We start from the raw sequence: 11054 nt of genomic DNA, 5'->3' as shown, positions 1-11054 counted from the left end.
AATAAGTGCATATAGCTGTATTCGCTGTACTTAAAATAGTGGTATCTGTTTGGAATCTGTTTGGACCACTGATTTAAGTATTAAGAATACTGAAATCAGTGTTGATGGTTGTATAAATTTATTGTCATATGCTTTTGTACAAAACAGTAACATACAGACGATAAAACGGAACTTAAAAAACAGTATTACCAGTTTGCAGATTAATCACGGTCAGAATCAATGTTATTGCTCAGCAAGGGGATGTGATTCGACCTGATTTCCGGTTAAGCCCTCTGTTCTGATATACCACATGGTCTGCAGTAACGTCTCAGTCCACGTGTCGGTGGAGCGGTTGGGAGCCCGGTCAAAACAGGATGTTGCATTGGCCGGGAATCGAACCCGGGCCTCCCGCGTGGCAGGCGAGAATTCTACCACTGAACCACCAATGCGTACTTAAAGGGGAAATAGAGGCCCTGAAGAACGAACGGCGCAGTGGCAGGGAAAATCCATGCATTCTGTTGGTTCAACTGTGGCCAGCAGAGGGCGCTGGAACAGCAGGAGTTTCTCCATAGACACTCAGCACGGACAGGATTTAGACACACGGCACGGACAGGATTTAGATACTCAGCACGGACAGGATTTAGATACTCAGCACGGACAGGATTTAGATACTCAGCACGGACAGGATTTAGATACTCAGCATGCTCGTATTCAGAGCAGCACACAGCACGGACAGGATTTAGATCAGGGGTGTCAAACATACGGAGTTGACTGGTCCTGTGCTGTCAGTTTGGCTACATTGTCGGGAGAAAAGCAGGCGTTGCGACAAAATTCAGAGACAAAGTGCAGCCTGCAAACGGAGGACAAGATGTTTGGGCATTTTATTGTATTTTGCACCAGGAAGTGTTGGTGTTGTAAAACACTAAACTTGGATCATGTTAAAGTGTGGTTGTGCAAACTGTAAATTTAATCAGGTCGCGAGGTCTGACTCACCGTCAGTTTGACTGTTTTCTTAGCTGTAGTACGGTGGTTAAGCCGAGGTGCCGTACTCAAGCGTTTCTTTGAACTACGAGAGGAAATTGGACAGTTCTTAGAGAAAAAAGGCAGACCAGTAGCAATTTAAATGCCCGGAATGGGTGCAGGATCTGGCCTTTATGGTGGATAGCCTATTACACAGCACCGCCACCTAGCCTACAAAATTATTTGATCTGATGTAACCTAATCGTATCAGTTGATCGTATTGCTCATGCACTGCTAACTTATGTTTGTTAAATTCATTTTATTTTTCATACATTTGCACATTTTCATTTTTAAGGCAGGATGTTAACTTTCTTCATAGCTCCCACTTGAGTTTAGTGTGGTGAGTTGGTTCAGGTGGTCAGATGTAAAAATGTAGGCCTATCCACTCAACTATAAAAATAAACCAGTTGTTTATGAGAGTGAAATGCATTTTATTTCAATTTCATTGGCCTCTCTGAATAAATGTGTAATAATCTAATATATACCTTGTCATTATGTAGGCTACAAATGTAGGCTGAAGGGTAAAGCATAGCCTACTGAAAAAAACTAAGCTGGAGATTTGGAGTTGTCAAAGGATGTTTTGCAATTATTTCACTGGTCCGGCCCACTTGAGATCAGACCAAAATGAGTTTGACACCCCTGATTTAGATACTCAGCATGCTCGTATTCAGAGCAGCACACGGCACGGACAGGATTTAGATGGATGCCCGACGAGTGCCCAAAAAGCGTTGTCAAATGGCCGCCGAGTGGAGGGACTTGCCTAAAAGGACTTTGATACAAATAATTAGTGAAGAGGAAAGAGTGTAAATGAGTGTGCAAACCCTTCATCACATGGGAATAGTGCGGTGTGGTGAACAGGGCAAAGACAGCACATCTTACCTGCTGTTAATTCCCCTCTGCACATCTTACCTGCTGTTAATTCCCCTCTGCACATCTTACTCTGCTGTTAATTCCTCTCTATCTTAATGTCATAGTGTGTATGATTATTAACTTCTGGTTATTGGTCAAATTCTATTTCGTATGTTAGCTGTATGGCATGCTGAATAACTGTGTGCTGAATATCTTAACCTGAAATGAATTAGTGTTGTGAAACTCCTGCTGTTCTAGCGCCCTCTGCTGGCCAAAGTTAAACCAGAAGAATGCATGAAATTCCCCAGCAGCTGTGGCCGTCAATCTTTGGGGGCTCTATTTCCCCTTTAAGTACGCATTGGTGGTTCAGTGGTAGAATTCTCGCCTGCCACGCGGGAGGCCCGGGTTCGATTCCCGGCCAATGCAACGTCCTTTTCTTACCAGGATCCTGACTGCGTACAGGTGGTGTGTCAACTTACCCAACTCCGCTCTTTTACCCCACTGGCACATCTTACCCAGTTCATGTTCAGTTTAGTTAAAACTAAAATTAATGGTGCCATGTTTCGTTTAGTTAAAACTAATATTAATAGTGTCATGTTTAGTTTAGTTAAAATTAATATTAATGGGGTCATGTTTAGTTTAATTTAAACTAATATTAATAGTGTCATGTTCTGTTTAGTTTAGCTAAAACTAATATTAATAGTGTCATGTTTAGTTTAGTTAAAACTAATATTAATAGTGTTCTGTTTAGTTTAGTTAAAATTAATATTAATACTGTCATGTTCAATTTAGTTTAGTTCAAACTAATATTAATGGTGTTGTGTTTAGTTTAGTTTAAACTAATATTAATGGTGTCATGTTCAGTTTAGTTTAAACTAATATTAAAAGTGTTATGTTTGGTTTAGTTAAAATGAATATCAATAGTGTCATGTTCAGTTTAGTTTAGTTTAAACTAATATTAATGGTGTCGTGTTTAGTTTAGTTTAAACTAATATTAATGGTGTCGTGTTTAGTTTAGTTTAAACTAATATCAATGGGCGATCTGACGCTCCTCCTAAGCGTTTTTGTAAAGATGCAGTCTGCATTGCCACATGATGATCATACATGCCAAACATTATGTAAGGGATAAACGGAATTAATGGACGAGGGCGAGGGGCAAAAACTCCCCGACGCGCAGCGGAGGGGAGTTGCCTCCGCCCAAGTCCATTAATTCCGTATAACTGGACACACTTCGAAGGCCGTTATCCCGCTTATCACCCGGTTGCCACTGTAAACACTGTAAACACGCGGTTCTGTTTAAAAAGAAGCTCACTAGTTCAGCTTGTTGTACAACTTTAGCATGGACAGTTAGCTTGTTTACAGTTGATTCCATTGTTGGGAAGCCTGCAACCAAAAGATTCTAGAGCGCTGCAACCGTAGTCCTACTATGGTTGTTATAGTTACCATTCATAAGCATTGATATGGAACGGTGTCCTGTTATTCAGAATTGAAGGCCACCCGCCAGCCAATCAGAAAAGAGTATTTCTTCTCTCCGGGTGATAATGCATATTAAAAAAAGAAACATACCTGAAAAGGCGGTAAAACGTTGTTCTCAACTCAGCTGCTGCCTCTTGACCACACGGCAACAGACTTGATCACACGGCAACAGACTTGACCACACGGCGACAGAGTGGACCACAGACTTGACCACACGGCAACAGACTTGACCACACGGCAACAGAGTTTGTCAGCTGCATCCTGATCAGGCACAGACAGACAAACAGACGTGTAGTGCTAACATGCTGCATCTTTAGAGTTGAACATTTGATGGATGGACAGACAGAATCAACCTGCCACATCCTGGTGAGCGGCAGACAGCCAGGGCTCCAGTACCGACAGACAGTCAGCCAGGTAGGCTGAAGCAGCTAGACAGGAGAGGTGGCCCAACAAAGACTGACTGAGAACTGCACATGGACACATCTTTGCACATGAACAAATCTTTGCACGTGGACACATCTTTGCACATTAACACATCTTTGCACGTGGAAACATCTTTGCACATGGACACGTCTTTGCACATGGACACATCTTTGCACATGGACACATCTTTGCACATTAACACATCTTTGCACGTGGAAACATCTTTGCACGTGGACACGTCTTTGCATTCCCATCAGCCTTCCTCCTGGTGTTAGTGACCCAGACTGAGACCCTCCCCGTGTCACTCGGGAATATGGGCTTTAATTGGCCGAGAGCAGATGATCGACTGTTCAATCTGTCTTCACAGGAATGCCGAGGAGAGACGTCTGCTGTGGAAGTTGCCCAACCTCTCCCCAACCAACCACAGCAAAGGTTACTACCATGTTTAACACCTTACAACACATTCAGCCCCCATCCAATCACAGCAGAGGTTACTGCCACATTTAACACCTTATTCAGCCCCCAACCAATCACAGCAGAGGTTACTGCCATGTTTAACACCTTACAACACACGCAGCCTCACCTGTACATATTGGAAAACCTGATGTGAAAAAAGTTGTTTTTAAGACTTAAGGCAAACATGTCCACTAGATGGCGCTAACAGCTGATGGCCTGGGGTTTTCTAGTTTTATCTGATCTGATGAGACCATAGTATATCTTTACTGTCTGAATGACAAGCTCTGTTTACTACCCAATATCCACATCAATATGTATAGACCATTCTGGTGTTTTCTATCTGAGACCTTAAAGAGCCGGTTTGTCATGTTGAAATGAGTTCAGCCCTGGCTCGGCTGGCCGGGTGGTCGTCAGCTGACGGCTTCTTTCCCCTGACGTAGGCTCTGGCACGCTGTGTGCCAGTTGGCAATGCCTGGAGGCGCCTCGCGGCCCTCCTCCCAGCCTGGCGGTGCAGTTCGTGGGCTGTGAGGCGTCGCTGTCGGGCCTGGACCTGGAGCTGCTGGGCACCCAGTACCGCATGTCTCTGGTGAAGAAGAGATTCGCCACAGGTGAGCAGAAATCACAGTTCTACAGGCTCGTTACACCAATTACGTAACTGAAGCGATCAGGCGGGCTACACCAATTACGTAACTGAAACGATCAGGCAGATTACGTAACTGAATCGATCAGGCGGGCTACACCAATTACGTAACTGAAGCGATCAGGCGGGCTAGCGATCAGGCGGGCTACACCAATTACGTAACTGAAGCGATCAGGCGGGCTACACCAATTACGTAACTGAAGCGATCAGGCGGGCTAGCGATCAGGCGGGCTACACCAATTACGTAACTGAAGCGATCAGGCGGGCTACATCAATTACGTAACTGAAGCGATCAGGCGGGCTACATCAATGACGTAACTATGGCGATCTGCTCGCACAGCGTTTGCTGCAGCAGTTAGTTTCCACTATAATCAATGGAACTGGCTACACCAGACGTGATGGCGGCTCGTACATTCAGACCAGTCCTCTAAAACTGTTTTTACGCTTCACGAGCGGAGGGCTCCAGCTACGGGCCTGGTGTAGCCTGCCTGTTCTACAGTGCAGCACAGTGCAGTACCTGGTGGTCCGTGTATCCGTGCAGATGAAGGTACTACCAAGCGAGGTAACTGGCTAACCCATGGAACTTTGGGAGTAAGCGTTGATCTCCAAAAGAAACTGCACTCACTGAGCACAGCTCTGAAGTGGCGTGTTGTCTGGAGATCAGCAGCTACTCCAGAGGTTACCAGGGTAACCCAGTAACCTTGCTCAGTAGTAACCCCTCTGAAGTTAGCTACTCTGTCTGCTCCTGCTACTGTTGTCTGCTCTGAACTCGTCAGAAAGATTGTGTTGTCTCCTTACTTTACCAGTTAGGCTACTGAAGAATGTCTGTCTGTGATGTGTCAGCACTAACAGGGATCGGTAGTATTTATGATACATGTATTTAAAATACTTATTTTAAATACAATAGTATTTTGCCGTTTTATTGGGTTGAAGAAAGTGGCTTCATATTTTGTATCAAAATACTTTTTTTTGTGTGTATTTTGTAGTTTAAAAATACTGCCAAATAGTTTTGGTAAAACCAGTGCTTTTGGTGATTTCATGACGTCATAAAAGTGCAAAACAATGAATGTAGCCTCTGACTGGTGCTGACAGTAATTTGCCCAGACTTGTGATCAGAATATTGAGATTCAGGAAGATGATTCAGTCCAAGATGATTAACATGTAGGTTGCTCACGTGCACAATTACACCCCCCTCTCTCACACCAACCTCAATTGTCTTGAGAACTTTAAAAATCATTAGATTTTTCTTGAGAACTTTAATCATCTGAAAACATGGAACCGGTTAGGTGGCTCCCCTGCAACATTGCTCAAAAAGTGCCTCATGAATCACCTAAAGCAACACGATGCAAAATCCAAATTTTTGCCCCTTGGCATCAGTATAACCCCATTTAGCACTTACACGGTACCCAGCTAGTTAAAAACGAACTAAAAGGGTCGTGACCCTACCTGAAGGAATAGATTAAATAGACGAATATGGAAGGTTTGCAAAGTGATTTCATGCTCCATTTAATGTAAGTATTTTCAATACAAAAATGCAGTATTTCAGTGTTTTATTTTGATACATGGTGTGGCTACTGTATTTTGTAGTTTATTTTGATACAATTAAAATGAGGGTATTTGATATTTTATTTTCAAATCCATTTTGATGTATTTTTGCCCATCCCTGAGTGCTACTTCATGTCGCTGAAGCAGAGCGGTTGTCTTTTGACTCACTGTGTAGATGACTGATGTGCCTTTCTCTGTCTTCTCTCTCCTGTGTTTGCTCCCCTCAGGGAAGTACATGGCGGGCTGCTCTTTGTGACGTGGATGTGGCGGCGCGGGGACCTGCTAGATTGCCGGGTGTTGATGGGGGGGTCTACTACTGGTCTACAGTTTGCACTTTTAGTTCACTGAGCCAGGTCTACACACCGTAGAGAAGGTGAGGAGAGAACACACACACACACAGGAGAGCGCACACTTACCTAAAACCATGGATCCAAAAGTACTTGCTGCTGTGGAGGACCAAGTTGAGCACTGACCTGGCCTTTTGTATCTGAACCCTTTTTTTGAATTGCGATCTGAGATTTGTACTTGTGGTAGAATACAGCGCAGCTCCGATTCCAGATGCCTCTTTGTATGTTCTGATGGCTGTGAATAGCGTTGCTTTGCCATAAAGACCAAAAGGGAAAAAAAGTAGGATTTTGTGGAAAAAAACAATTGTGGGCGCACATGATACGTGTTTTATAGTTTTAGATCGATATCGTCATGGAAACCTGCTTGTGTGTGCATACGTACCGAGGGGTGTTTTGGGGTGGAGGTTAATCAGTCAATATGGTTGAACTATTTGCACTGTTAGTGCTGTTTCTTTCTATGTAAATTTTAAATATATTTATAAACTTCAATGCTTCTCCATAAACGATGCATGTGTTGTTATTGCTGTTCCAAGAATGGGAAAAACACACAAACACAGAGAAATGCGGCTTACACCAGTTTTGTTTTTATTTTTAACCGGTACAAAATACAATTGAACTATGCAGTTTGTTACAGAGTCTCTGTTCTCTGGCCCGGTAAAGAAGTCAAGAACAGGTTTAAAAATACACAAAAATAAAGTATCAATATACTTGTGAGAAGAATCAGTCTAGTCCAATAAAAATAATCCTCAACCAGAGAAGTCTAAACAGCATTACAAAAAAACAATGACACAGAAAATACCTTTTCCAAATACTCTAAAGGCAAGTTACTGTGACAGGCACAAGTTAAAAACATGGACTAAGAAAAGCTTTTACCAAATCTTTAGTTCAGGACTTAGACATCATACAACTATTGGAATGGGCCGAGAGGATGAGTAGTGTCCGGAGCGGCGCTAATAAATATGCGGAGGGTCAGGGGTCAGGGGTCATGTGGTACCGAGAGGCAAGAGGAGGAGCCCACAGTTAGAATATTCACAGACCGGACGCAAAGATGTCCACACATCAGGAATCTCATCTTTTCGTCTTTTTTTTTTTTTTTTTTTAAACAAAAAAAAAAAAATCTGGTTTGGTGCCAGCCGTGAGAACTCTGGGAAGCAGCCCGCGACTTGCGAGGAGCCCAGGAGGTCCGGAGGAGAGGGGTGCGGACATGGGAACGATCCAAAGCCACTCACTCAACTGGTACCAAGAGCAAACACATTCAACAGGTCTGAAAACTGAACTGCAAAAACCATCAAGAAGCTCAAGGAGCTTGTTATTTTTAAACAATTCTCTTTTTTTTTCCATACATCTCCTTAAAAGTCTCAATTTCACTTTTTAAAACTCACTATTATACATCGGTGGGGGTCCAACTTAGCTAATAATTCAGCTTTTTAAAAATTATATTATTTAAAAAGGCGATCTGCTCAGGATTAAGCTGTGGGTAAAGACAAACACGTGCAGGTAAATAATTACGCTATGTGGGATTTACACCTTACAGATTCACCACTTTATTTGTTTCCTCTTAGCTCAGAGGGTCTCCTCGCTGGGGGGCAGCCATCAGGACCGTAATAACGAGCCCAGGACCCACACACATCCCAGGCAATGTAGGCTGCAACTGTCCCCACGTTAAATCTGTGTGGAGGAGGAGTGCCCCCTATAGGAGCTGGGCATCATGACTCTCTAGAGTCTTTAACCCTCACATCAGATCAGTCTAGAGCAGATTCTCCAGTCGATCCGGACTGGCTGTGTAGGGAGTCGGTCAGGATGTGGTTAAGGCCGCTAAACGTTGGACCGGACTCAGCTCAGGCGTCCTGAAGGCTTTCTGAAGGGACCCCTCCAGCAACGACTCGCAGATCCGTCACATATTTACATGTCATGGTACTCTGAGCAGAGTCACTGATAATCACTGTCCGTCCCGTCACTCAAATCAGTTAAATGTACACCGGCACGAAACGTAATGCAACAGGGTTGAACTCAGCTGTGTAAGGCCTACTGGAATGGGGACAACTACTTCTTTAAAAATGTGCGTTGTATAACAGGCCTGATTTGTTGTGTTAAAAAACATACTACTCTGGCAGACACGTTTGTAAAGAAATCAGGTTGATGACATCATAGCAGAGGCCATGTGCACTTTAAATACATATGTAAATATATAAACATTAGCTTCTTTAAAATCAGAGTGAGGCAGAGAGGAAAGTAGCTTTTAAAGGGGAGATAGAAAACAGACTGGAGGAATTTCTCCAAGCAGGTTCCCCCACACGTGCTGCCCCTGGGGACAGATGCAGGTGGCGCCGCCCCAGTGGTCATAGCAGTGTGGGCGATCTCATATGGCCAAGGGTTCCATACTGCAGTCAGCGCAGCAGTAGGGGCTCTGGGGAGTGGGAGAGAGCGTCCTCTGCAGGCCAAGGGGAATGGGGATGAGGCGTGCTTTGGGCAGACAAGGCTCTGGGGAGTGGGAGAGAGCGCCCTCTGCAGGCTGGGGGGGTTAGAGGCGTGCCTTAGGCGGAGTCCCACTGACATGCGCTCAGCTATAGGAGTGCAGCGTGTGCGAGTTAGTCCTAAGTCTCCTACAAGTCTAGAAGGTGCTTTAGAAAGCATTCTCTTGAGGTTATGAAAACATACATTCATCCTGCATTAAGAGGCACAGCTGGGAGGAGGGGGGTGGGAGGAGGGGAGCGCTCCTCCTATAGAGTTGGGGGTGGGAGGAGGGGAGCGCTCCTCCTATAGAGTTGGGGGGTGGGTATTTGTGTTGGTTTTAATCAGACTGCTTTTTTTGTCCTTTTTAGATCTAAGGCACTGGGATAAACACTAGCTATGGCACAGCTATAACAAGAGTAACGGCACTCATACACACTACAGATTCACAGTCACAAACACGGGGCGAACGCGGAGGAGAGAACAGAGTGGGGAACTACAGCACACAGCCCCCTCTCTCGCCGACCACACACACACACACACACACACACACGCACATAAACACACACACTCTCAGGCCTGCAGCATAACGCAGAAGCCAGAGATACACTGGCTCACAGTCCGAGGGTATGAGAGCCCGTGGGAAAACATGCACACAGGTCAGCTGGACACTGTGAGCGTGTGTGTGTGCGTGCGTGGAGCAGCTCAGATCTCCTGCAGCGAGTGGTTGAGCTCGATCCTCTCCCGCTTCACCGCCGGCTCGCTGGGCCCTCGTGACACGTCACCGTCGCTCCCCAGGTCACTCATGTCGTCCGAGAACGAGGGGTCTGACAGAGCAGAAAAGGGACTCAGGTTTCACTCAGACATGCCCACCACAGGAGGAAAACTACTCGTGTGTGCGTGCGTGTGTACGTGCGTGCGCTCACCTTTATCCATCAGTACAGGCATCATGGAGTTGAGGTCGCTGAACTGAGGGTGAAAAAGAGGAAAAGTGCGCAAGTTAGCAGCCGCTAATGCAATAAACCCATAGCAACGCTCACCAACACTTTTGGTGTACCATTTTAAACCCATGGCAACGCTCACCAACACTCTTTGTGTACCATATTAAACCCATGGCAACGCTCACCAACACTCTTTGTGTACCATATTAAACCCATGGCAACGCTCACCAACACTCTTGGTGTACCATTTTAAACCCATGGCAACGCTCACCAACACTCTTGGTGTACCATTTTAAACCCATGGCAACGCTCACTAACACTCTTGGTGTACCATTTTAAACCCATGGCAACACTCACCAACACTCTTGGTGTACCATTTTAAACCCATGGCAACGCTCACTAACACTTTTTGTGTACCCAAGGATTAAAGTTCTCCGTCATAGGACGGATTTCCGTCAATTTGATTTTAGAAATGTCATATTTGAGATCGATGCAGATCCGATGAGAAAAAAAATAGGAGGGGGGGGGGGACTGTCACCTTTGCTTTTCCTTTTTTAAGGCAACTACAAATATAAGGTAAATGTTTAAAGACCTAATGTTCTTGAGAACTTTCTGTGTCTCAATCCGTGACCGCTCAAGAAGATACGTCCTACGTCAGCCATGAGTTTCGCTTTGTATGTTGTAGCTACACACTTGTCTCGGGCGTTTGCTTATAAAAAAGAACACGTATGGAGGACTATAACGGTCTAAAAGTTGGATTATAGTGACACAATCGAGACAGCTGATGAGGTTGGCCAATCCGTCTAACTTTTTTGGATATGATATTGTGAGCTCTATGTGCGAATTCGGAGGCTGTGTTCTTTCCGTGCATCAATGTAGACACTTACTATCGCGAACTCTTGTCAGGGGAGGTCATTCATTTTGGGT

General features: G+C 44.7%; 2 protein-coding genes and 2 non-coding genes across 7 annotated transcripts in view; 2 read left to right on the top strand and 2 right to left on the bottom strand.

The window, feature by feature from the left end:
• Positions 1-7238, top strand: part of fcho1 (FCH and mu domain containing endocytic adaptor 1) — a 127970-nt gene extending 120732 nt beyond the window's left edge. For all 3 annotated transcript variants that reach the window (XM_076279145.1, XM_076279147.1, XM_076279146.1), the window contains 3 exons: positions 4115-4179; positions 4644-4811; positions 6616-7238. In XM_076279145.1, the coding sequence (XP_076135260.1) occupies positions 4115-4179; positions 4644-4811; positions 6616-6644 (262 nt within the window). In that variant the 3' untranslated portion in view covers positions 6645-7238. The remainder of the gene's footprint in view (positions 1-4114; positions 4180-4643; positions 4812-6615) is intronic.
• trnag-gcc (transfer RNA glycine (anticodon GCC)) lies at positions 358-428 on the bottom strand. Its single transcript has one exon. It is a non-coding gene; the product is annotated as a tRNA-Gly (tRNA).
• On the top strand, positions 2204-2274 carry trnag-gcc (transfer RNA glycine (anticodon GCC)). Its single transcript has one exon. It is a non-coding gene; the product is annotated as a tRNA-Gly (tRNA).
• Positions 7239-7808: 570 nt separating the features above from the next.
• rfx2 (regulatory factor X, 2 (influences HLA class II expression)) overlaps positions 7809-11054 on the bottom strand; it is a 38881-nt gene continuing 35635 nt past the window's right edge. For both annotated transcript variants that reach the window (XM_076279149.1, XM_076279148.1), the window contains 2 exons: positions 10113-10155; positions 7809-10013 (listed from right to left, as the gene is read on the bottom strand). In XM_076279149.1, the coding sequence (XP_076135264.1) occupies positions 9892-10013; positions 10113-10155 (165 nt within the window). In that variant the 3' untranslated portion in view covers positions 7809-9891. The remainder of the gene's footprint in view (positions 10014-10112; positions 10156-11054) is intronic.

Source organism: Alosa pseudoharengus, unplaced genomic scaffold (assembly GCF_046254945.1).
Source record: "Alosa pseudoharengus isolate Yale_2024_CS ecotype anadromous, Long Island Sound unplaced genomic scaffold, YU_APseudo_1.1 YU_APseudo_1.1_scf_11, whole genome shotgun sequence".
NCBI lineage: Eukaryota > Metazoa > Chordata > Actinopteri > Clupeiformes > Clupeidae > Alosa > Alosa pseudoharengus.
This window is presented reverse-complemented; position numbering and strand designations above follow the sequence as displayed.